Here is a 27,001-nt window from a genome sequence, read left to right on the forward strand (position 1 = left end):
CTTCGCCCAGCTCACCCACGGTCATTCCATGCCAAATCATCCAACCAAGATACACATTGTCTACCCCACCATCTCAGATTTGGATGAAATTTAATACATGGTATCTTCAGACCAATATAATGACCCTTATTTTTCATTTTTGGAATATTGGCTCTTGTTTGGAATTTAAAGCCCTTCAAAGTTTCATTCTGTTTGGTGATTTTTTTTAATCCGCAACCAAAGTTAAATGACACATCTTGCTTCAACTTATATTTGTAATAACGTGAAATTTATCATACGTATTCAGAATTTTACATATATTTGAAATATTACTCGTAAAAATGTATTTAAATGCTCAGAAGTAATTTATGTTAGAAGTGGCAAAAATTAATTACCAAAAACTGTATACATTAGTTCAGTAATTCTATAATTTTTTTTCTATTAATCTTTACAATCTCAGGCTTGGTACCATTAGAAAGAGAACAAAATTTTTTACACCCTCACCCCACCTAAAGAAATGTTTGGGTGGATTGAATTGTTGAATGTACATACATACAGCACATAAGTTTATATAAATTAAATCAAATTACAGCATTACAGTGGTCAAAAGTTAGGCCTGGAAGCTGTGCTCATTAATATATTTCATATTTGTACAACACCGGTGTCGATGTTGTACATACCTGAAGTAGGCCTACTTTAAGCTCTTTACGAAATTAATCTATGAAGAAGCTGATATAATTTTGACCATTTTGATGTCCCACTCATGGATGACATCAGTTTTTAATGCACAGAAAACCAAAGGTCACAGACATACATACAAGTTATGAGGATCTCTCCTCCTTTTTGACAACCCAGCCTTCATATCTTATAAGGACTTCCAGGCTGGGGCCCCCATGGGCATGGATGCGGATACACCGCATACGCAACCGGGAAGGGCGTTAGAGCTTTTGGCTATACACAAGAGGCTGAGGCTACCCATCCCAGCTTATGTACCACCTCCGGCCCACTACTCCACTCAGCTCACCAGCAAGTTGGATGCTCCCTTAGCCCTCTGTAGTTAGACATATATACAGTAATTGTGTGTCATTTCTCTATGTCCAACACACTGTCATATAGCGCTATCACCCTGTATTCAGCCCAGTTAATGCCGTGTACTGCAGCTATAAATAAATATTTTAATTTTATTTGTTGGCAAATGACAATGAATCACACGTTACTAAACGATCTTCGAACATATTATCTCTCAATAAATATGAAATATTTTTCTATCAAGCTAAACTAAATTTCTGTCAGCTTCAGTTATCAATTGTATATTTTGAATATAAAGTTTTCCCGAACATCACCAACAACTTCAGGAATCATCATTGGGTTTGCAAGCATGCTATCCTAGCTCCAAATAATAATGACGTTAATCGATTCAATATTAAGATTCAATTGAAAATTTATGGCACAGTTAAAGAGTACAAATCCAATGGCACAGTTATGGAAGAAGAAAATGTGATTGAAACAACAATAATTAACGGCAAATGTAAAGGAGAGGATGTAATGATTCCGCGCATTCCCATTATTCCCACTGATTTGCCCTTTACGTTAAAACGTCTGCAATTTTCTGTGCGTCTTGCATACACACTAACAATAAAAAAAGCTCAAGGGCAGTCACTGCGCATTGCCGGATTAATTTTAACAAATCCATGTTTTTAGCATGGTCAACTATATGGTGCTTGCCCCAAAGTAGGAACTCCAAAACCTCCATACATCCATACAGCAAATCAAAAAACCAAATATATTGTTTATCAACTTGCGTTATGCTAGATGTTAGTATTAGTTTAAATTATTTTTAATTATTTAAAATACATAACAAATAGAACAGTCTAAAAATATTGTGAATTCAAGTGGATTTTGTTTAAACGTTTATAATTAATACAAAAAATATAATGAAATAATATCACTATAAGCTAGCTTTCATTTTTTTTCTATTTTTTTATAATGCATTATATATTATAGGTAAAATACAAACCTTTCATTTTTATGCATTATTGTACTCAGGCAGGACAACGTCAAGTATTAAATAAAATTGAAATTATTAAGTACGATTATAAAATGTTGTATCAAAGATAATATACCTATATTCAAACAAATCTGTAAGGAACATATAATATTCTTAAAAAATGTAATCACATATTTGCTTCCTATATTTGCTATGGGCTTTTATATTTTTTGCAGAACGATGATGATTCTAGCAGACTTTGAAGAGATTCAGAATTATTTATCCATAATAGCCATCAGAAATTACTAGCAGCACACACTCGAACTAAATATTCCACATGACAGACAATGTATGGCAGTATATTGAACCTATAATGAACTTTATTGATAATGAACAGATAAATATACTTAGCTGCTAGTATTTTAAATAAATAACACTTACAAACAACGTGGCTTATTCAAACCATAATGTAAGAGTACTAATACACACTGAGAAACTGAAGAGGTATGTGTTAGTACCGCTATAAGAGGAAACTCGCGTAAATTACGAGTGTAATTGAGGCCACTGCTCCTGGGCCGAGGATACACGAGTGTATGTTGCCCTGACTGCGGGTACAGGGCAGTCGGCAGTACTCACTTGGGCGAGGTGCGCCGTAGACTGGTGCGCAGCCAGGTGTGGCGAGTCAGGCCCATGTTGGAGGGACTGCGGCTCCTGGGTCCTGCGCCGCCCCTAAGACAAGAGTACACTCTCCTTGTCCTTCTGTCTGCCAGCATACCAGTCTCAGGCCGGCCATACACATAGTGTTTTGTCTGCAACTGTTTATCCGTGTAGTTTGCATGTACAAGTAAACCTGTACAGGCGTGGAGCCACACACACACACTATGGTTTGACATTCAGTTGACCTCGTGGCACTCACACGAGATGACGCGATCGCAGGGGCCGGTTTATTCTTAGCAACTAGTTTAAAAAAGGAAACCCCGTAAGCAAGGCACAAAGGCTGGTTGTTGAGAAAAAAAATCCCTACACTTACGTCAATTACAAGAATCGAGTGAAGGAGACTGCTGTAATTACTTGAGGATGAATGAAACAGTGTACCAAGAATTGCTTTCATTGGCGTCATTTTCAATCCAAAAGATCGAACGATACAATTATGAGAACTGCAAATCCTCCGCACGAAAGGCTAACAGCTATCTTAAGATTCCTTGCTACAGTGTGGTAACACGAATGCTTCAAATGTTCAGCTCTAAAATCACCTCAATCTCTTGGTCGCATAATTCTAGAACATGTGATGCCATGTAAAGTTCTGCGAAAAAAATTATCTTCAGGCATGTACAATGAAAATTGACATTAAAATTATTCTGCATTTATTATAGGAATATCTTAAATTGTAAATTGATACAATAAAGCATGAATACATAATAAAACTTCTGGCATCATAAATTTAACATTCAATATACAATTTAAACTGAAACATATTATTACTTTGCAGAATATGTTCAGTGAAGGCACTGGAAAATGATTCAGCCATGTTTTGTGAAATTGCACTTCAAGTAAATCACCTATTAGTTGTGCTCCATGAGGTTGTGGATGTTCTCTGCTATTAAAAACTGCTTGAAAACATCTTACGGACGATGGACTTGCACTCGGTACATATATACATGTATGTAGATGTAGGGCTAGGAGATCCTGAACTATTGCTATATGAAGACCAAGGTTAATTATCCATACAATGACAAACATTATGCCTCATCGGCGTGGTAAGAGAGTTCATCTTTGCCTCAGAAAATATGTCATTAATAATTTGTTCAAAAATTAAATGCTGACGTTTTTGCAGGTTTCTCACCTTCACGGCTACAGTTTTCCCAAGAGTCCATAGCATTGTATTTTTTGAAATGCTTTAGAACTTAGTAAATCACTTCCATCGTCAAATTTGTACTATTATTTACCTTGTTATTAGTAGTTAGATTATGGGGCTCCGGGGACAGGATTGAGGATAAGGAGCTCCGAGCAGTGACCTTTGACCCCTGACGTCACTGTTATGACCTTTGACCGATGACATCATCACCGATTTTCGGGAAATTTCCCGATTTCCCCCCAAATTTCCTCAAAATTTCCCGTTTTCCCCTATAAATTTCCCTACAAAAATTCCCCCTCCCGAAATTTTCTAACAATCCCCCCAACTCCGCAAAGCTGGTAAGCAATTTTCAAAGTATCCGCAAATCTCCCCATAGTGGGTAAGCAATTTTCTAACAATCTCCCCATCTCCCCATAGAGGCTTGGAATCCCCCTTATGTAGCCACCCAAATATGACATCACCACACCCCCATCTTGGATTATGTCATATCCAGTCACCATCATTTCCTGTCATATCCAGTCACCATCATTTCCGACCGCCATTTTGGATTCAATTTTCGCATGCTCTTATCATTCCATTATTATTATGCAATCATATAGTATTACATCATATCTGACCGCCATCTTGGAAAACGTAATTTCCAGCCGCCATTTTGAATTGTAGAACTTTCTACCATTTTGTTTTCCAGTATTTAATATTATGAAATCATAGCCGCCATTTTTAATCACACCTGTTACAATTTTCGTTACGATTTCCATCTTTGTTTGTGACATCACAACAGTCATTTTTTTTGTCTGCTGGAGGCCGCCATCTTGAATGTTGTAACTATCGCCATCTTGATTTTTTCTTCTGTGCTGGGGGCCGCCATCTTGATTTCACATTATGTTCCGCCATCTTGGATTTCCCCATCTTTGTTTCTGATGTTTGTTCCTAGAGAGCATCACCATCGCTCTATTCATACACACAAGGTAGATATTTCATTACATACCAATGTAATTATGGTCATCAATATATTAAAACATTGTTTTTATACAAAATACATTCGGAACTGCTGAGATTCGAACCATCAAACAGCTCTGACCTTTAGGTTGGAAAACATACACCTTTAACCGCTCGGCCATCAAGACAATATTACCGATCTAAGAATTAAATAAGGTATATATATAAAACATTAACACACACATATTCGGACTTGTAATATTTTTTTATTATTATTGTTTCAATACTCGCTACCAGGAGCACTAGTGTCTAGCAGAGTGCAGCCGCCATATTGTTTTCTGTATTCGCTACCAGGAGCGCTAGTCTAGCATAGTGTGCAGTGGCCATCTTGTTTTCAAAATTCGCTACCAGGAGCGCTAGTGTATAGCCGAGTACTGCAACAATGTTTTCAATATTCGCTACCAAGAGCGCTAATGTTTAGCCAAGTGCAGCCGCCATCTTGTTTTCAATATTCACTACTAGGAGCGCTAGTATCACTTAGTACACACATAATCTGCCAGAGGGTGTTAAATATTAGTTTAATTCTGCCCTGCTGGAGTGTAGTACTGTCTTGACGTATATCATCTTAAATATGCTCCTCACCTTGAATTTTCCACTATATTGGATTATAGCATTTATGTTCGCTATATTGTCGCCAACACTATCTTGGCATCATCACATTTTACATTACTGTCGACACCCTGAACTTCCAGCCATCTTGGACTTTATCATCTCATTTTACTTATAACATATCCTCACAGCCGCCAACTTAGATTTTGTTATCACCCAATTTAATCTTATCTCACGTATGCACCCACCATACTTGATTATATAATAATACTATCTTTCATCCTCTGCTAGAGAATGTAGATTGATTATTCGTAATGAGCATCACCTGGTCCTCCCAAATACTAAGATAAAATTAAATATTCCTAGTATTAAACATATCACGGTTCTTATACCAAAGTCATACTGCAGACTTGTGCATTGTAGCACTTTACTCAAACTGACTTACATAGCTTATGTTTTATTTACATGCTTTCATTTGCGCTTACTATTTCTTTGAGGGCTTTCATTTGCGCTTACATTTTCTTTGAGGGCGTTCATTTACGCTTACATTTTCTTAACATGCTTTCATTTGCGACTACAATTTCTTTGAGGGCTTTCCTTTACACTTATGTTTTCTTTGAGTGTTTTAAGGTTCGCTTCTGTTTTCTTTACATGCATTCCTTTGCGATTATATTTTATTTATATTCTAACTCAGTATCTCATGTAAACAATATTTAAGTATCAATATATATATATCATTAATCATAATAACATTTTTTTTTAATAATTATTTCATTACATTTATAATTTTCACCATAAAGTAAGCAGGATAAATTAAGGGAATAACAAAACATAGTATACATGACACATTTATTTTATTTACAATGTTTATTATATACACAGTCTTTTACACAAAAATATATATACATCTATTTATCTAGTGGGTCGAAATGGCTAATTCTCAGCTCCAGGCGGTTCACCGAATTCAGCGACCAACCAGATCCTTTACCCATATATTCTTCTTATTCCTTGCAGAGTTTTTCAATACTCTGTTTAACTGACTTCTTCACGTCGTTTGAAGTATAAATGGCAGAAGCCGATGTCTTGAAAGCACGCTTGCTCACTCGATTTTCGTGCGGCTCCGGTTTACCATATAGACAATCCAACCATAAGTAATATTTTAAAGGCCCATGCGATGCTGTATCGTCCATAAGCTGTTGTATTATATTCTGCTCAATATCACTCAGAAAGGTGCAAATATCTTTTGCCTCACTAAAAGTATTTAGATAGTAATAGCCTTTCAGAACTCCTCCAAATGCAGATTGTGCCAAGTAAAATCCATTATCATTTGTCTGTAACTGACCAAGCACAGTGTTAGATTTATGTCCAGATGACGATGCGGGTGGTTGTTGCTGCTGATCTGCCTTAATGATGGAGCCTGTGCGCATGGGTACCTCTAGTTTAAATTGAGGAGTCGTGACGTTCACATGCTGTTCTACAGGCAAGCGAACTGCACCTTTACAAATCTTCAAGTGTCTTTTCAATTTATCGTTGCAAGTTAACTTCTTCCAACATTCATCACATCTAATCATAGTGCGAGACGGATTCTTTGCACAATTACTCTCTTCATGACGTCTCATGTTGGAGCTCGTTGAAAACATCATATTACAGTGCGGACACCGATGCTTCAATGGAGATTCTTGCTTCATACTGGATTTCGAAGAACTAGGGGTAGGATCCATACTCTCCCCAGATGCCTTTGTTGTTAAACAAGAAAAAGAGCTCCCAAGCGATGTTCACTCTTCGGAGTCAGGATGACAACTAAGCTACTAATTCCGTCCACATCCCTACATATAATGCCAACCCCTACCCCCACTATGGCACTCTTCACATCATCAACATGTTTACTTAGGACTCAGCTTACATAGGGTCTCTCTCTCTTTTACTCCAAATCATTCAACTATCCTAGAATTCTTGAAACTATCTAGATGATGCAGATTCATAACCTGACCAATGTAATCACGAGATCATTCTTTATATGGTAAACACAAATAAAATTTACATCTTCTCCAACTGTCATGACCTATTATTAATAAAATGCATCATATCCTCTTAAATATTAACATCCATATTGGACTTTGCACACCTCATTTAATTTCAAAACTCCCAGCCACTATATCTACGCGGAACCATAAATCATTAATACTATCCCAAATCACAGTCTTAAGCAAGCATATTTGTGTAATATTATCCAGTACAGTTGCCATTCTAACATAACCTACTGACATAATGTTATGTAGCATTCCGTCCCATTATATCAGTTAAGTCGTAATCGTGCATAAATATACTCTAGACATTATTACAAAGCAACAAGAATTTAATACCAGTCCACCATCATCATCAAACTACTTAATAGATATAATTCCATAAATATTTACCATATGCAAACATTAACTACATCATAGTAAATATACAACATAGGTCCACCCAACAATCCAACATGAACATCAGTCAAAAGACAGTTTTTAAATCTACAAACCATAACATACACTCCAATTCCTCAGCCCGCAGTACCCAACATTCATCAGCTTACAAACTCTTTAAATTAAACATTTAAATACGTATTTTCTTTTATGCTTTGAATGTTTCTTGCAGTAAATAATTTCGAGTCAAATACCATTTACAGACATAACCAGTCACATCATGCCATACAAAAATCACAGCATATACCGACTTAACCACAGTATAAACCAATATAGCATCTTCAACTAAATAGATAATACTTAAGATATGAACAAAGTGCGATATGACATTCTTGTCGATTCATTGCATATGAATACAAATATGAGGGCACACACACACAAGCTAAGTCATTATATACGAATATGAGGAGGAGGGACCATAGCATATGGATACAAATATGAGGAGAAGGTTTTCGTAGCATATATGTATACAAATATGAGGAGGGATCGTAGCATACATACATCACACACCAAACTTTACACAAATACCAACTATATTAACCAGAAAAGTAAATTATAAGAGTTATGTTTCCAATTTAATTTACTATCCGATCGATCATTCAGAAACCCAGGCATAAAACACATAAATATCGTCTAAGATCAAAAGAACTGCAGTCAACATATAAAACTGATCTAAGTATACTGGTCTAAGCCATAAAATCTCTGTCCATCGCATTTATATCAACCTTTTCCCTTATCCACCTAAAGTGTATGAAATGTAAGGCCAGCAAAAAGAAATACTCGATACATATCGCCCATTTTAATTGTCCTTTTCACGATGTAAATACTTATAATGACTATGCTGTAGAGATTCCGAATTAAATTTCTTACTTAAATAATAACTACTATGCCACCAATTCATATTATAAGTACTGATAATAACTATCCTTACCCACATAATATGTATGTAAAGACAAAAAAAATAACTCAACATATTAGTAGATCTACACAACAACAATATGTAAAGTCATATGTATAAGTATTTACAAAACTTGCACGAATCGAGAAGTTAAACCATACAGGCTAAACAGTACTTTTAACATTTTATATGCAGATCATAAATGTATTATTTCCCGAAGGATAGAACATAAATTTAGCTTCTGCATTTCCGTTAAGCTACACACATACAAGTTAATGACATTAGCACTCATTCGATTAGTGAGTAACAATATTTAAGCAACATCTATAATGTAATGTCAGAAAAAGGAGAAGTAAATGAAATGAGAAGGATCTAGAATTAACAACAAATGCTGGAATTTCGCACACAGCTATATTTTACTATATATCACTAAAACAGCTAGGTACATTATACCAGGAACAAGTTCTTACACTTTCAATTACGTCCAACAATATTCGATGATTCTGGGTTCAGCTGCGAAAACATATCATGAAAGAAAATGAAGGGTGCAGGGGAAAATCCAACAGAGTCCAAAAAAGTTAAAATTGAGGTTATGATTTTAATGCAGTGCTGTCATGCTTTATTGTAACATTGCAAGTTGATAAAATGGAAAAAACGATGCAGTCCAAAGGTATTGCAGCTTTTATTTTTATAGTGCAGGGGAAAAACCAACAGAGTCCATCTGAAACAGGGGAATAACCAACACAGTCCTAGTTCTGACTTATGTTATTCTTGTAGGGTATTGCACTGCTGTGTGTTATATTATCTTTGGCCCAGACGGTTTTTATTGTCTTATGTTGTTTGTGTGTTTGTGTTTATTGATGCAGATTGTATTGTGTTATACCAGTTATAAAAGATTCTTACAATCAATGTTTCATGGTGAATGAAATAATTCTTCAATTTCTGTAGTAACTTGTGTGCAAACAATGATTGACGACGAATTTCAATTACTTGAAAGTGAAGTGAGTGATGAAAATGTACATGCACGTGATGAAACAACAACGAAAAAACGCAAGAAATTTGGTCGCCTCAAAGATGTTACCAAGCAGCTGCGGGCAACGACATTTGAAACTGGAGTTGACTGTCAGTGTAAACGGTTTGAATGTTTTCAGAATATTTGTTTGGCTGAACGAAATGAATTAATAAGAACATTCAACAACATTGGACATGAAGGTGGTACTAATGCACAGAACAGTTATCGCTCAGGCCTTATTTCAACACATCCTGTGGCACGGCGAAGACCAAGGAAGAATGTAGAAGATGCTAGGTTAAATGATAGTTCCTATAGCTACAAAGTTCGTGTGGTAAGGAGTGGCTGTACAGTAGAAGTACAAGTATGCTTTAAAGGGTTCCAGTCACTGTTTGGAATTAAACCCTCCCGGTTACACACAATGAAAACATCTTTGAGAACAACAGGCACGTCACCTATTGATGGACGAGGCAAACACGCTAAACGCCCTCATAAGCTCACTGAACAGACCCGTGAAGCTGTGATGCAGTTTTTTGGTAGTTTAAAGGGATGTAAAGCACACTACAGCTTGAAAGACTCTCAAAAAGTGTATCTTCCAGAGGAATTGAATGTCAAAAAACTTCTTGGGCTATTTTTGACTAAACATCTCAATATTGAGATCTCTTATGAAACATTCCGAAAAATTTTCGTGTCTGAGTTCAACATTGCTTTCGGCTATCCTCGAACCGAAACATGCTGTTGGTGTGATGAACATAAAGCCAAACTCACCGATACCGCTAGAAAAATTGCCAGTGCTACAAGTAATGAGGATCTAGTGAAGTTGCAGGAGGATCATAGGAGGCTAGAAGATGAGAGAACACTTCACCTCAAGAAAGCTGACTGGTTCTACAAAAAGAAAAGAAGTGCCAAAAAGGAAGCTATGCAGTCTCCAACTGTTGAGGCCATTGCTATTGATTTCGGGGCAAATCTTCCTACGTCAAACATAACCTCAAGTGAGGTGTACTTTAGAAGACAGCTTGCGTTTTACATCTTCAATGTACATGTTTTATCAAGTGGCTCCTCAATCATGTATACCTATGACCAGACAGTGGCAAAAAAGGGGTCAGATGATGTTTGCTCAATGCTGTATCATTTTTTCTACACCTATCTGGACACTGGCATTCAAAAGCTTCATATCTTCGCCGACTCATGTGCAGGACAAAACAAAAATCATAATATCATTCAGTTCCTGCACTATGTAACTACAGAATTAAGGCGTTTTGAGATGGTTACTGTTACATACCCGGTGCGTGGCCATTCTTTCATGGAACCTGATAAAAATATGGGTTTAATCCCTAAGCATGCAAAGGCTGAAACTCCTAATGCCTGGAGAGAAGTTATCGAAGAGGCCAGAGCCAAGCCGAATCCGTTTGTTGTTGTATCATGTGGCCAACCAATGTTCAAAGCCTGGGGTGGATTTCTTTCTTCAAAATTGTATAAGAAGAAGCTTCCTTTTGCTATAAGGCCAGTAAAACCGCTAAGATTCGTTCAATCAGATCCAAAAACCGTAGATCACAGAGAAATGTACAATGGAGTGTTCTTCTCTGCACTTGTAAAGGATCAATTGAAGAAGCGGCAGAAAAAATCCACACTGTAAAATCTTCAAGAACCTGCCCAGCTCTATCTTGCACCTATTCCTCTGCCCAATGAGAAGTGTCGAGACCTGGAAATCCTGTCAAAGTTCTGTGAAGATGAGGGATCCAAGGAATACTACAGACAACTTCTTGCTATTCATCAGCACAGCCATGATAATGACATCCCTGATGAGGAAAGTGATATCTAGATGTGTGCTGATAATTTCAATATTATAAAGATATCTGTGGAAAGATACTGTCACACAATTAAATAGAAAAGCATCTTTTTTTTTTGCTATCAGAATTTTATATATCTTATATTGTTTAATGTTAGTTGAACATAAAAAGAAACCATTGACCTCAAATAATTTAACGAAGGTATATACTCTGTAGATTGTTTCTTGTTGTTTACAGACTTAATAGTCTAATAAAACATTCAATAATAAACAATATTTCCAGAAATATATTGAGCCTATTACAAAATCCAGGGGAATAACCAACAGAGTCCAGTCACTGTTTCAGTAAATAATTAATTGTGCAATAAAATGAAAACAGAATGTTGCTGTATTTTCAAGGGGAACACAACGAGGTCTAAACTAATTTTTTAAATAATTGATACAAACATGGACACTACATTATATCACTTATAACGTTTCAAACTTTCTTTTCTCTCTTCTGCACAATTTAGTTTTATGGACCCTGTTGGTTTTTCCCCTGCACCCTTCAAATGTTCTTTATCAGGTTTTTGGAATCAGACATTACTTCATGTGGTATATCCTCAAGTTAAATCTCTTTAGGTGAATATCTATTACACACAGTTAATGAACAATCATTTCCAAATGCTTCACTTATAAATCACATCATCATCATCAGGAAGCCGGCGAGATCTTGTAAACTGGAGACCAGTAGTTTGTGCTGGGCTGAATGCTTTCATAAGAATGAAATTATATGTTGCAGCGACTCATGTGCACATTCAAACTATCACTTCGTGAAAAGAACTTTGCACATCTATCACACTGATACGACTTGGAGGTAGGATTCGCAAGACAATGATGTTCTTCATGTCGCCGAGCACTACTGCTGCTTGCAAACTTCTGCTTACAATATCTACACAAAATTTCGGATTTGCATTTAGTTTTCCCGTTACACTTCACAATATGGAAGTTAAAATTTTCGCGCTCCGCCAAAAACTTTCCACATTTGTCACACAGAAGTATTATATCGGGGAAGTCTTCATACACTCATATTTTCCAGCACGTGATGATTCTGGTGACATTATAGGTGATGTAGGTGTTGGTGATGACGGGTGCGATGACTTCGACTTCATTTCCTGTGTAGTAGAATGATTCACCGCTGGTGATCTACCACTAAATGTTTGACCCATTGCAGGAGAAAAAATAACCTGGGAAGGCTATCCCAATGAGTCTCCGCTATTTAAAGCCCAGAAACAAACTGATGGATTGCTATTTACATCACGCCTTATATATACTTTCGAAACCATGATCATATCATATTACCAATTAAAAGAAGCCAAGTTCTCTTACATACATAAAAATGTATTCACATGGACATGCACTGCACTCACTGAATACACACAGTGGCCACACATGTGACTAAAACTAGCTCCAACTGGATTAAAATATATTCAGTAGCTATAATAGCTCCAACTCTTGGTAACATCATTTACTGGAGTTAGTTGAAAACACATTTGGAACCACAATTAAAAAAGGCAGCACATTTTGGAAGCACAATTAAAAAAGGTAGCACATTTTAGAAGCACAATCAACAAAAAGGAAGCACATTTGGAAGCACCATCATCAAAAAGGCAGCACATTTTTGAAGCACAATCAAAAAGGCAGCACATTTTTGAAGCACAATCAAAAAGGCAGCACATTTTAGAAGCACAATCAAAAAGGCAGCACATTTTAGAAGCATAATCAAAAAAAAGGAAGCACATTTTGGAAGCATAATCAACAAAAAGGAAGCACATTTGGAAGCACCATCAACAAAAAGGCAGCACATTTGGAAGCACCATCAACAAAAAGGCAGCACATTTGGAAGCACAAGTTACGAGAACTAAGTCTTAGTTAGAAATCAGAATACAAGAAATAAAAACATTAAATTTTTATTTTCAATATTTCATTTATTTCTCCACATTATACAAATGCAAGTAAAACAAGTCATTATTGTATGTAGCCAGCTTTCCTCAGCTCTTTGAGTATGAAGGATATTTCTTTGATGCACGAATATTTTCCTGCACAAAGCGAGCCATGTAGAAGTCTTAGCCGGTCAACCAATATGTTTGGATCTTTCCATGATGTGTAATAAATCTCTTTTACCACCATCTTACTTGCTTGTTTATTATAAATACTTTTAATTTCACAATCGCCCGAGTGATCATAATAAGCTTTATCTTATTTATTTATTATAACACGTCTTTTCCATCGTTTCGGTCTGAGGACACCGCCACATTCTTCGATCTTGTCAGCTTTAGGTGCTTCATCACAGTATATGCCTTTGTCAACAGCCTCAGAGTCACTGTAGCAATCACCGTAGAAGGCATCGTCTTCACACAGATTACAGTAAGAATTCGATATCGATGGTGTCGAAGTGTCTTCATCACCATCTTCATGCTTCCTTTTTAGGAGTCCATAATTTTTACAAAGTAGGAAAGATCTACTTGAATTCGGCTGGAATGTATTCTCACATTTCACTTTAAGGATTCTTCCATTGTCATCATTCTTCCATAAATCATCATCGTCCTTCAATTTAAGTTCTTTGTCGAGATCGGAAGAGCCACGAACATAATCTCTCCCAAGACAAGGAAAATTATTGTCGTAATGCAGATCACCCTTCGTTAGTCTAGTAGAACCATCGTTGTCCTCTAGCTTGTACGCAGGCTTGGCGTTACAAGTTCTGTCATGTCTTTTTAAGCTCTCTCTCCGCGTAAATGACTTGCTACATCGAACAAAACTTATCATATTGCGTAGTGGATTTTTTTAACACAGTCATTCTTCTCGTGTTGTCTTCCATTCTTTCTCAAGATAAATTCTTTGCTGCAAAACTTACACCTGTGTCCTTTCGACACGTCAGACACCGAATCAGGATTCATATTAGTTACTGAGACTAATGCCAGATGCAAACTGAGTGTTTTAAATTAGATCCATTACTTATATAGAATTTTTTCCATATTTCATCAGCGAGAATTAAGTTACCTCATAGAAAAGAACTTGTTACAAATAGTCCCGATTATTAGCATGAGATGTCGCCAGTGTTGTGTTGAGTCATAATTTATTTAGTTCTTTTATGATGTGGGATATGGGATGCTCAATAACTATCGCAAAAGCGTAGCTTCGCTAGACCTCTAGGGGGGAAGAATTCTTTATCAAGGAAAAGATCAGGTAACATACCGATACTGATGCTGGTAGCGATAAATAATCCATGCTAGCTTCTACAACCAATACAACTTATATGTTATTTAAATAGTAGACTTATAAAATTTCAACACCATGAATAAATGTTACTACTTAGATAAAAAAAAATCATAATATGGAGAAGGAAATGTATCAATGTATTTGAATATTAGAATATGTCGTTGCGGATGAATGTGTGTTGACAGCTTTTAACATTTTTAATTTTTTTTTAACAACTGCCTGCAGTCAGCTAAAGAAAAATCAAGCTATAATAAATTAAATTATCTCCCACGATGGCCAATTTCTTTTCTGATGTAGGTGGGCACCATATCTTTTATGCTTGCATATTTGCATTATATATATTATAAACATATGCTGAAGCATATAAATATATATATGTTAACATATCCAAAAAGAAATTTATTTATGCTTAAGCATATTATATGATTTAGCATAAGTAATTTACTATATATATATATCTTAATATATATAAATCTCGTGTCACAATGTTTGTCCTCAATGGACTCCTAAACCACTTAACAGATTTCGATGAAAATTGGCATTTATGTGTAATTTTTTCCAACTTGAGAGATAGGATAGTTTTTATTTCGATTAATGGTCTTAATCTGATAATTTTAGAGTTTTCTAATGTGATGTATGTATGAGTTGGCAGAAAATCACCACGGCAACGGCTGTAGCATTGTTGATGCTTCATTCGTCTCCATGGCAACGACTATTTCATTGTTAGTGTAGTCCTCATCACTCATTAAATACAGACCACCAATTTTTAGATATATACAGGTAAATAACTATACACTGGTAGAACAAAGTCGGTTGGGATTTGAAAGTGATATAAATTATTCAAATTAAGAAGACAATTACTAACTACATCTGATTTCTAAAAAGGTCCAGTGAACTCTTTACCAAGTCAACCGATTTCGATGAAAATTGGCATTTATGTGTAATTGTTTCCAACTTGAGAGATAGGGTAGTTTTTATTTCGATTAATAGTCTTAATAATTTATAATTAATAATAAACTGATTATCAATGTTGATTGGTGTTTAAGCCCGGGAAACAGTGGGTACTTCGTTTCCATGACAACGTTGCGTGCTTGAGAGTCGGGAAACCATCGGTGCTATTCGTTTTTTCTTCGGTACATTACAAAGCATTGTATTAAGTTTTTGTCAAAATTAATTAATTTTCATTTTATTTCATTTATTATAACTGTAAATAGGAGATTTGGTCTCATTTTCCCCCCCATAAATACAACCGTGCGAAGCCGGGTCGGGCAGCTAGTATATATATATATATATATATATATATATATATATATATATATGTGTGTGTGTGTGTGTGTTGCCCACCTAGATCAGGAAAGAAATTGACCATCGTGGGAAATAATTTAATTTATTATAGCTTGATTTTTCTTTAGCTGACTGCAGGCAGTTGTTAAAAGAAAATAAAAAATTTTAAAGCTGTCAACACACATTCATCCGCAACGAACGACATATTCTAATATTCAAATACATTTATACATTTCCTTCTCCATATTATGATTTTTTTTTATCTAAGTAGTAACATTTATTCTTGGTGTTGGAATTTTATAAGTCTACTATTTAAATAACATATAAGTTGTATTGGTTGTAGAAGCTAGCATGGATTATTTATCGCTACCAGCATCAGTATCGGTATGTTACCTGATATTTTCCTTGATACAGAATTCTTCCCCCCTAGAGGTCTAGCGAAGCCACTCTTTTGCGATAGTTATTGAGCATACCGCATCCCAAATCATAAAAGAACTAAATAAATTATGACTCAATACAACACTGGCGACATCTCATGCTAATAATCGGGACTATTTGTAACAAGTTCTTTTCTATGAGGTAACTTAATTCTCGGTGATGAAATATGAAAAAAATTCTATATAAGTAATGGATCTAATTTAAAACACTCAGTTTGCATCTGGCATTGTCTCAGTAACTAATATGAATCCTGATTCGGTGTCTGACGTGTCGAAAGGACACAGGTGTAAGTTTTGCAGCAAAGAATTTATCTTGAGAAAGAATGGAAGACAACACGAGAAGAATGACTGTGTTAAAAAAATCCACTACGCAATATGATAAGTTTTGTTCGATGTAGCAAGTCATTTACGCGGAGAGAGAGCTTAAAAAGACATGACAGAACTTGTACCGCCAAGCCTGCGTACAAGCTAGAGGACAACGATGGTTCTACTAGACTAACGAAGGGTGATCTGCATTACGACAATAATTTTCCTTGTCTTGGGAGAGATTATGTTCATGGCTCTTCCGATCTCGACAAAGAACTTAAATTGAAGGACGTTGATGATTTATGGAAGAATCCTTAAAGTGAAAAGTGAGAATACATTCCAGCCGAATTCAAGTAGATCTTTCCTACGTTGTAAAAATTATGGACTCCTAAAAAGGAAGCATGAAGATGGTGATGAAGACACTTCGACACCATCGATATCGAATTCTTACTGTAATCTGTGTGAAGACGATGCCTTCTATGGTGATTGCTACAGTGACTCTGAGGCTGTTGACAAAGGCATATACTGTGATGAAGCACCTAAAGCTGACAAGATCGAAGAATGTGGCGGTGTCCTCAGACCGAAACGATGGAAAAGACGTGTTATAATAAATAAATAAAATAAAGCTTATTATGATCACTCGGGCGATTGTGAAATTAAAAGTATTTATAATAAACAAGCAAGTAAGATGGTGGTAAAAGAGATTTATTACACATCATGGAAAGATCCAAACATATTGGTTGACCGGCTAAGACTTCTACATGGCTCGCTTTGTGCAGGAAAATATTCGTGCATCAAAGAAATATCCTTCATACTCAAAGAGCTGAGGAATGCTGGCTACATACAATAATGACTTGTTTTACTTGCATTTGTATAATGTGGAGAAATAAATGAAATATTGAAAATAAAAATTTAATGTTTTTATTTCTTGTATTCTGATTTCTAACTAAGACTTAGTTCTCGTAACTTGTGCTTCCAAATGTGCTGCCTTTTTGTTGATGGTGCTTCCAAATGTGCTTCCTTTTTGTTGATTATGCTTCCAAAATGTGCTTCCTTTTTGTTGATTATGCTTCTAAAATGTGCTGCCTTTTTGATTGTGCTTCTAAAATGTGCTGCCTTTTTGATTGTGCTTCCAAAATGTGCTGCCTTTTTGATTGTGCTTCAAAAATGTGCTGCCTTTTTGATTGTGCTTCAAAAATGTGCTGCCTTTTTGATGATGGTGCTTCCAAATGTGCTTCCTTTTTGTTGATTGTGCTTCTAAACTGTGCTGCCTTTTTGATTGTGCTTCCAAAATGTGCTGCCTTTTTGATGATGGTGCTTTAAAATGTGCTTCCAAATGTGTTTTCAACTAACTCCAGTAAATGATGTTACCAAGAGTTGGATCTATTATAGCTACTGAATGTATTTGAATCCAGTTGGAGCTAGTTTTAGTCACATGTGTGGCCACTGTGTGTATTCAGTGAGTGCAGTGCATGTCCATGTGAATACATTTTTATGTATGTAAGAGAACTTGGCTTCTTTTAATTGGTTAGTATGATATGATCATGGTTTCGAGAGTATATATAAGGCGTGATGTAAATAGCAATCCATCAGTTTGTATCTGGGCTTTAAATAGCGGAGACTCATTGGGATAGCCTTCCCAGGTTATTTTTTCTCCTGCAATGGGTCAAACATTTAGTGGTAGATCACCAGCGGTGAATCATTCTACTACACAGGAAATGAAGTCGAAGTCATCGCACCCTTCATCACCAACGCCTACATCACCTATAATGTCACCAGAATCATCACGTGCTGGAAAATATGAGTGTATGAAGACTTCCCCGATATAATACTTCTGTGTGACAATTGTGGAAAGTTTTCGGCGGGGCGCGATTTTTTTTACTTCCATATTGTGAAGTGTAACGGGAAAACTAAATGCAAATCCGAAATTTTGTGTAGATATTGTAAGCAGAAGTTTGCAAGCAGCAGTTTTGCTCGGCGACATGAAGAACATCATTGTCTTGCGAATCCTACCTCTAAGTCGTATCAGTGTGATAGATGTGCAAAGTTCTTTTCACGAAGTGATAGTTTGAATGTGCACATGAGTCGCTGCAACATATAATTTCATTCTTATGAAAGCATCCAGCCCAGCACAAACTACTGGTCTCCAGTTTACAAGATCTCGCCGGCTTCCTGATGATGATGATGTGATTTATAAGTGAAGCATTTGGAAATGATTGTTCATTAACTGTGTGTAATAGATATTCACCTAAAGAGATTTAACTTGAGGATATACCACATGAGGTAATGTCTAATTGCAAAAACCTGATAAAGAACATTTTCTTTCATGATATGTTTTCGCAGCTGAACCCAGAATCATCGAATATTGTTGGACGTAATTGAAAGTGTAAGAACTTGTTCCTGGTATAATGTACCTAGCTTTTTTAGTGATATATAGTAAAATATAGCTGTGTGCGAAATTCCAGCATTTGTTGTTAATTCTAGATCCTTCTCATTTCATTTACTTCTCCTTTTTCTGACATTACATTATAGATGTTGCTTAAATATTGTTACTCACTAATCGAATGAGTGCTAATGTCATTAACTTGTATGTGTGTAGCTTAACGGAAATGCAGAAGCTAAATATATGTTCTATCCTTCGGGACATAATACATTTATGATCTGCATATAAAATGTTTAAAGTACTGTTTAGCCTGTATGGTTTAACTTCTCGATTCTTGCATTTTTTGTAAATACTTATACATATGACTTTTTATATTGTTGTTGTGTAGATCTACTAACATGTTGAGTAATTTTTTTTGTCTTTACATACATATTATGTGGGTAAGGATAGTTATTATCAGTACTTATAATATGAATTGGTGGCATAGTAGTTATTATTTAAGTAAGAAATTTGATTCGGAATCTCTACAGCATAGTCATTACAAGTATTTACATCGTGAAAAGGACAATTAAAATGGGCGATATGTATCGAGTATTTCTTTTTGCTGGCCTTACATTTCATACACTTTAGGTGGATAAGGGAAAAGGTTGATATAAATGCGATGGACATAGATCTTATGGCTTAGACCAGTATACTTAGATCAGTATTATATGTTGACTGCAGTTCTTTTGATCTTAGACGATATTTATGTGTTTTATGCCTGGGTTTCTGAATGATCGATCGGAAAGTAATTTAAATTGGAAACATAACTATTATATCTACTTTTCTGGTTGATATAGTTGGTATTTGAGTAAAGTTTGGTGTGTGATTTATGTATGCTACGATCCCTCCTCATATTTGTATACATATATGCTACGATACCTCCTCCTCATATTTGTATCCATATGCTATGGTCCTTCCTCCTCATATTCGTATATAATGACTTAGCTTGTGTGTGTGTGTGCCCTCATATTTGTATTCATATGCAATGACTCGACCAGAATGTCAGATCGTATTTTGTTCTTATCTTAAGTATTATCTATTTAGTTGAAGATGCTATATTGGTTTATACTGTGGTTAAGTCGGTATATGCTGTGATTTTTGTATGGCATGATGTGACTGGTTATGTCTGTAAATGGTATTTGACTCGAAATTATTTACTGCAAGAAACATTCCAAGCGTGAAAGAAAATACATATTTAAATGTTTAATTTAAAGAGTTTGTAAGCTGATGAATGTTGGGTACTGCGGGCTGAGCAATAGGAGTGAATGTTATGGTTTGTAGATTTAAAAACTGTCTTTTGACTGATGTTCATGTTGGATTGTTGGGTGGACCTATGTTGTATATTTACTATGATGTAGTTAATGTTTGCATATGGTAAATATTTATGGAATTATATCTATTAAGTAGTTTGATGATGATGGTGGACTGATATTATATTCTTGTTGCTTTGGAATAATGGCTAGAGTATAGTTATGCACGATTACGACTTAACTGATATAATGGGACGGAATGCTACATAACATTATGTCAGTAGGTTATGTTAGAATGGCAAATTTACTGGATAATATTACAAAAATATGCTTGCTTAAGACTGTGATTTGGGATAGTATTAATGATTTATGGTTCCGCGTAGATATAGTGGCTGGGAGTTTTGAAATAAATGAGGTGTGCAAAGTCCAATATGGATGGTTATATTTAAGGCGATTGGTGCATGGAAAATATTACGACAAAACATATTGAACAGTACATATTTACTTTTTAATCTTCTTTTTAAGTTAAAATGAAAATTACCTATTTTTGTAATAATTTTTTTTACTAAGTTATGTTCTTGTAAACATATTTTTTTTCTTGCCGAACCACCAAAAAAAAGAGAAAACTTAAAGAATGATTATCTTAAGTATAGTTCAAGTAACGATTGTACAAATAATTTGTCGGACCAAGAAATACAGAATATTCTTTTTTTAATTGTTAAATTTGCATTTGAGTTTTGAAAATTTCCATGGCTCTTTGCCGGTCTATTTTAAAATATATTTTACGAAAGAATTGCAATGAAGTTTAAAAGATACTATCTGACACACCATTGAGTCACGCATGTATTCTCGTATCCTTTTGGTTTTGAGATGACCTGACTCAAAACACATACGCTGGAGTGATATTCCTAGCACTGCGCGTGAAAACTTCATTTGCCGGGAAGAATGTCCCTGCGGCGTGGCGCAAACTGGTGGCGCTCCTTGGAACCACGTAGGCGGAGATCCGGCCGGCAGCCGCTGTAATGAGGGAGGGGGGAGGGAGAAGAATGGAGTGTAAAAGGGACAGAATAACGGGGGTAGAGGGAGGCAGGCTGAGGCGGGCGATGACACCGCGTCTCACTGTCAGACAAGGCTACGCTCTGTAGTGGATGGAGGCTATCGTCGCTCAAGCAAGGAATAGGTTATCGTGGAGAAAAATTCGTGTAGCAAAATTATTTTTAATTGTTACATTTTTGATAGAAGTTAAATACCAACACGATGCCGAAAAAGACACCATTCAGAAAGATCCGTAAAAGAACTAAACGGTCGAAGTGCATAAGAAGACTGAAGGAAAAATACAAAGAATTTGTTAATGCTGGTTTCAACTCTGTGGAAAGGTAAGATTGCAAACTTTTGAGTGTGTTCATCTTCACTAAAATTCTGCCAGCACAACATGTATGTATTATAAAATCACATTTTTAGCTGTGCAAAAGTCCTAATATTATTAATTAATTCCACAGGACATCTTCCAGTTTAACAGATTATGCTCCTGCTGCTGCTACACAGATGGAAACGTCTGCCTACGTACCACCTGTATGCCAGGGCGATCACGACACCACCAGCGGTAACGTCCAAAATATAACCGAGTAAGTAATTTAATTACATAATTTCGTATAGTGCTTGTTACCTAAGCATGATGCGAGGATCGTGCTGTTAGTGTTATGTAAGGCACAGATGATGGGTTCGAGTACCACTCTGACTGAGGATTTTGAGGCTCCCTCAGATAAAGTCAGTGTGTAGTGTGTAAGTCATCTTACAATTAGTTTATCAGCATTATAAATTAGAAGTTAACAAGCAAAAAAAATATTTGAAGCGGATGCAAAAAAAATGCTGCAGGTTGTGTAATTTTACTCAAAAATTCCTTGTGTATCAAGAAAATCTAAATGTCTTTCGTTCAAACTTGTTCATGCATAGACTTATTTATAAAGAAAAAAGTGTTTTGTTGTACATGTTTTAATTCCCTATTTTGCAATTCAATTTATATGTAAATAGATTGGTCGATTTGTCAGAATGCTTCTTAGGTAACTTATTGAGTGGTTGTGGGTTCCAAACCTCCTATCGCGTTATATAACTATGAAATAATCCGGTGACAAAATGTTAGAGAACCTCATAATCATGGTTGACTGTCATACATTGACAGTGATTTATTCTCGGTTTAAAAAAATAGCATACACTGTCTGTATAAATGCACTTCATGTAAGTTAACTACTAGCCGAAAATGAAATTCACCCCTGCATTAAATATGTATCAACATATACTCGTTAATATAAAAATAGTCTGGTAAAATTACCCATTCATAGAAATTTAACACTTTTGATGGAACTTTTACTTCTGCATAGAGTGAAAGAATTCACGAACTTTGTAGGTGCAAAAGGACACTAACATCGGTGGAATCTCTGCTGCCGCAGACTATTGTGTAAATTTACACAACTTTTTCACAGTTTATCGTGTTCCTAGTGATCACATACAGTAGCATTATAAAATTCATTATCAGTATTCTAAAGCACCAACTCTCTAAATCACCTGGTATTCCACTACACTTAAAATATTCAAAGTAACCATCTGAAATCATGCAAAGCTTTGGTGGGAAGCTGGGTAAGAATGTAATAACAACAGCCGTTCACTCATTGATGACACCAAGCTAGCACAGTCGTCCGCCACCCTCGCCAACACAATAAAACCAATTTTTAGACAGCAATGAATTGCGAGTCGGTTACGCATAAGAAGAGTTGTTTTTTGGTTATTAGCATTTTTTTTCAACGAATAAATAAGTAATTAAGCTGCAGCAAAAAAGTTCACTGTACTTAGAGAAGCAGGCACATGGAAATCGGATGTTGTGACAACTGTATCTCGCAAGGCGTATTAAAATAAACATAGTGTTAAAACGTGGAGTGACACAGACTAAGTAAAATTCGTTTTAAATTGTATGTTGTCGTAACAGTTCACTGTGATAAATAAAAGTTTCAAATGACAGACGTGTGATTAAACTGATTTTTTTTTCAGCGAGGATATTTCTGGATTGGATTGCTCATTCTTGCCAAGTGAAGAAGTATCGAATGTTGAAATTCTTCCAAATGAAACTGCTGAAACTGTGACAATGAAAGAAAAAATCGTTCAAGGACGTCGTTTTGTAAATATGAGTCACATGTTAAACCAACTCACCTCTTTAGCTACTCATGTGCTACAGTGCACAACAGGTCGCTTTGAATTTCAGTCCGAAAAAAGAATTGGCATTGTCAGCTACTTCACTTATAAATGCATGATGTGTGAAAAAACAAGGATAATTTCAACGGAAAAAGAAGAAGAGGAATTAAATGATTTATTTGTGTGGGGATCATTATCAGTTGGGATTGGACACCAACAAGTAGAAGAAATGATGGCAGTAATGGAAGTCCCTGTAATGAGTAAACGGAAATGGACGAGACATGAACAGCGAGTTGAAAAGGTAGGAAAAAGCACTATGGTTTGTTTTTTATTTTGCATAATATAAATATTGGTACCTGGGCGACCGAGCATCGTTCGCGTCTTATATTTTTTGCTTTAAAATCGCTTTTATTCAGGGAAGATACCTATTAAGATAAACTTTAAAGGCAACACGTTTACTAAATATAAATTTTCATCAAATAGTTAGAGCCGATTCGGAGTTGCCCATATGTGTGTCTATATATAGGGCCTACATATACACATACACACACAATAATTGCTCATTTAATAGTACATATTAGATGATTTTTCTGCAGAAATAAATATTTTTTGTCATTGGCTGTAATGAATCAAAATAAAGGTAACAGCAACAACTAACCTGTTATTTATATTTTTAGGCATGGGAAGACAAACTGGAAAAATACATGCTTGCTAATGGAGTCCAAGAACGTGAAATCGCTCTAAAGAAGGGCAACATAGATGAAGATGGAATCCCTTACATTACAGTCTATCAAGATGGCGGTTGGTGTACAAGATCATACGGCCATGGTTTTACTGCAAAATCAGGAGTTGTAAGTATTTGTTAGAATTTTTATATATATTGTTAGTGTTTATTTGTAATGGCTTAAAATGTTTCTGCCAAAATTATGCAAGTAAAGTTTCGTAGAAAATAAATCTAACTAATTTCAATGTGTTTACTACCCAGAACTCGAATCCACATACTTTAAAACAATAAAACAATTTCAAATACCCATTTATACGCCTGTTTTGTACACATTTTTTTGTAATGCAATAAATACATTTTTTTTGCAAATGCAATAAGCTAAAAAATTTCTGTACACAATTAAAATTTGTTGCTATCCTGTGAATTTTCCTGCTGTTACTGTCAAGAATCAGGTCAGCTCAAAATAATACTAGCATTATTATTTCTGGTTTTAATCGTATATGTTATTTTAAAACAAGGTAAACTATATTTTTTACATACGGAGTAAGGAAGGGTCACTGAGTGTTAAATGTAGGCGTGTCTGATAGCTAAACATATGCGGCGTGAAGACCAATGGTGGTGGTAGCCGTGTTTAAACTCGTGAAAACTCTTTCCCTCCATCTCAAACTCCACACTAGCAGACACTTTACAGTACACTCATTGCACGACTATAGCCTATTATGTGATAAAGGTTTCCTATTAATTTTTTTTCGAACCAAATATTTAATTTAATAAATACGTTTAATGTTAAGGGAAATTCGTGTCATATGAAAGCTCTATGCTAGACATTCCGTAGATTTATAACTTTTACATCGTTATAATTTATCATTATATCACTTCTTAATAATTAAATCAAATTGCGACTTGGATATATATATATATAACTATATTCCTGCATTCTAACAATAAAATTACGCACATAAGGTACACAAAAACTGTTTTCAACCTTTTTTTTTTCCATTTTCCCAACATAATGCGTTTCCATTGAGTGTGTCACAGGTAGAGAGCTGTCGGCGGGCGTCGCAAATCATTCGCAAGTGGGCCAGAGCGACGGCTCCAGAGCTTCACACAAATATGAATAGAGTCACGGCCTCAATGTTAGAGCCATGACTCAAAAAGTTACTGAGGACGGAGTCGGTAACCACTTAATCTTACATTAATTGTATAACACCAATAAATACACTTAATCTTAAGAACTGCATTGTTATTTAATTGAACTATGCAATTGAAACTTTATCACATGTACATACAGAAACATCTGTTTTTCTTAGTACCACAAGCCGCAATAATGAATTTTTACACAACTTTCGCCTCTGTTTGTTTATTCCAAACAAAGAGTTTAATGACAATGTTTGTATTTTTTATATATTTCCTATTTATATTTCATTTTTTTGCAGGCTTGCATAATTGGAGCCGAAACTAATGGTTTGCTGTACGTTGGAATACGCAACAAGTATTGTTATATATGTAACAACCAAGAAAAACCAGGCAGCAAATCCAGGCCACATAAATGCTACAAAAATTATAAAGGAACTTCAACAGGAATGGAACAAGAAATTATTGTACAAGGTTTTAAAGAAAGCGAATCGATGCATGGGGTACGTTATTTGTACATTATCAGTGACGGTGATTCAAGTTCGTATCTGAAGATTCAGCGAGGTGTTTCATATGGTAGACATGTAGTGAAATTGGAATGTGCCAACCATATGATAAGAAACTACACTAGCAAACTACATGCCATTACCAAGGATACCACTCACGTCATCACTGCAAGGCGTCAATTGTCCCAGTTAATTCCTCGATTGAAGAGAGGGGCACGAGCAGCTATTGCTTCTGCAAATAAAGAGTGCAATAGTACTATGCTGCAAAAAGATTTGAAGAATGGTCCTTACCACGTATTTGGCGATCACGAGAATTGCCGAGACACATTTTGTGTCAGGAAAGGTACGGGCGAGCTAAACAATGTTCCAATTATGTCTGCAACAACTATATGGCCAGCTATAATGAAAGCACTAGACCCACTCATTACCAAGGCTGACAAGTTGTTAGGTAATAAAACAACTAACCAAGCAGAACGCTTCATGAGTTTGATTTCAAAATTTTCCGGTGGCAAACGGACAGATGTCTCAAAAAGTGGTCGGTACAAAAGGTGCTGCTTGGGTGCTAGTCTGTCACACATCAAAGGTCCGAACTGGCACCTTTCACCAGTAAAAACTCTATTAGGTCGTAGCCCAGGTTCAGTGACAAAGCGAGTTTTAAATGCACGCGCGACAGCTGTTGAAAGGAATCGCAAAAGAAGGTTATCTGACAGTCGTATATCTGCCAAAAGATAATGTGTATTTTCTCAGCCAGATTGTGACTATGGACCCGAAGCTGCCCAACCCGATATTTCTACAGAGGAAATGGAGAGAAAGAAAACGAAGGTCTTGAAGCGGCTCGAAAGTTCAGTTTCTTCCGAACATCTGTGTCATGAACTGGAGAGAAATACGGTCGGCCAACATTGTAATGTTGCTTGGAGGGAAGCAAGACTAAACAGACTGACTGCATCGTCATTCTCTAAAGTTTGCA

At 35.8% G+C, this 27,001-nt stretch overlaps 2 protein-coding genes across 5 annotated transcripts in view; one reads left to right on the plus strand and one right to left on the minus strand.

The window, feature by feature from the left end:
* LOC134527286 (rab11 family-interacting protein 4A) overlaps positions 1–27,001 on the minus strand; it is a 620,480-nt gene that overhangs the window by 313,583 nt on the left and 279,896 nt on the right. For all 3 annotated transcript variants that reach the window (XM_063359829.1, XM_063359831.1, XM_063359830.1), the window contains exon 4: positions 2,603–2,695. In XM_063359829.1, coding sequence (XP_063215899.1) covers positions 2,603–2,695 — 93 coding nt within the window. The remainder of the gene's footprint in view (positions 1–2,602; positions 2,696–27,001) is intronic.
* Positions 21,158–26,961, plus strand: LOC134527285 (uncharacterized). Of its 2 annotated transcripts, XM_063359827.1 has the most exons (5): positions 21,158–21,863; positions 21,987–22,112; positions 23,530–23,971; positions 24,348–24,521; positions 25,831–26,961. In XM_063359827.1, exons 1-5 carry the CDS (start codon positions 21,745–21,747, stop codon positions 26,764–26,766), a joined length of 1,797 nt encoding a protein of 598 aa, XP_063215897.1. In that variant the 5' UTR covers positions 21,158–21,744; the 3' UTR covers positions 26,767–26,961. The 2 variants fall into 2 exon arrangements, with proteins under 2 accessions (XP_063215897.1, XP_063215898.1); XM_063359828.1 differs by having other exon boundaries at positions 21,158–24,521.

The sequence above is a fragment of the Bacillus rossius genome, chromosome 1, assembly GCF_032445375.1.
Source record: "Bacillus rossius redtenbacheri isolate Brsri chromosome 1, Brsri_v3, whole genome shotgun sequence".
Classification (NCBI taxonomy): domain Eukaryota; kingdom Metazoa; phylum Arthropoda; class Insecta; order Phasmatodea; family Bacillidae; genus Bacillus; species Bacillus rossius.

Bases quoted from the DNA above. Each gene is read 5' to 3' on its own strand.
- LOC134527285 (XM_063359827.1), top strand. From the start codon at position 21,745: ATGCCGAAAAAGACACCATTCAGAAAGATCCGTAAAAGAACTAAACGG. The intron at 23,972-24,347 runs GTAGGAAAAAGC...TTATATTTTTAG, and splicing joins ATGAACAGCGAGTTGAAAAG to GCATGGGAAGACAAACTGGA. The intron at 24,522-25,830 runs GTAAGTATTTGT...ATTTTTTTGCAG, and splicing joins TTACTGCAAAATCAGGAGTT to GCTTGCATAATTGGAGCCGA.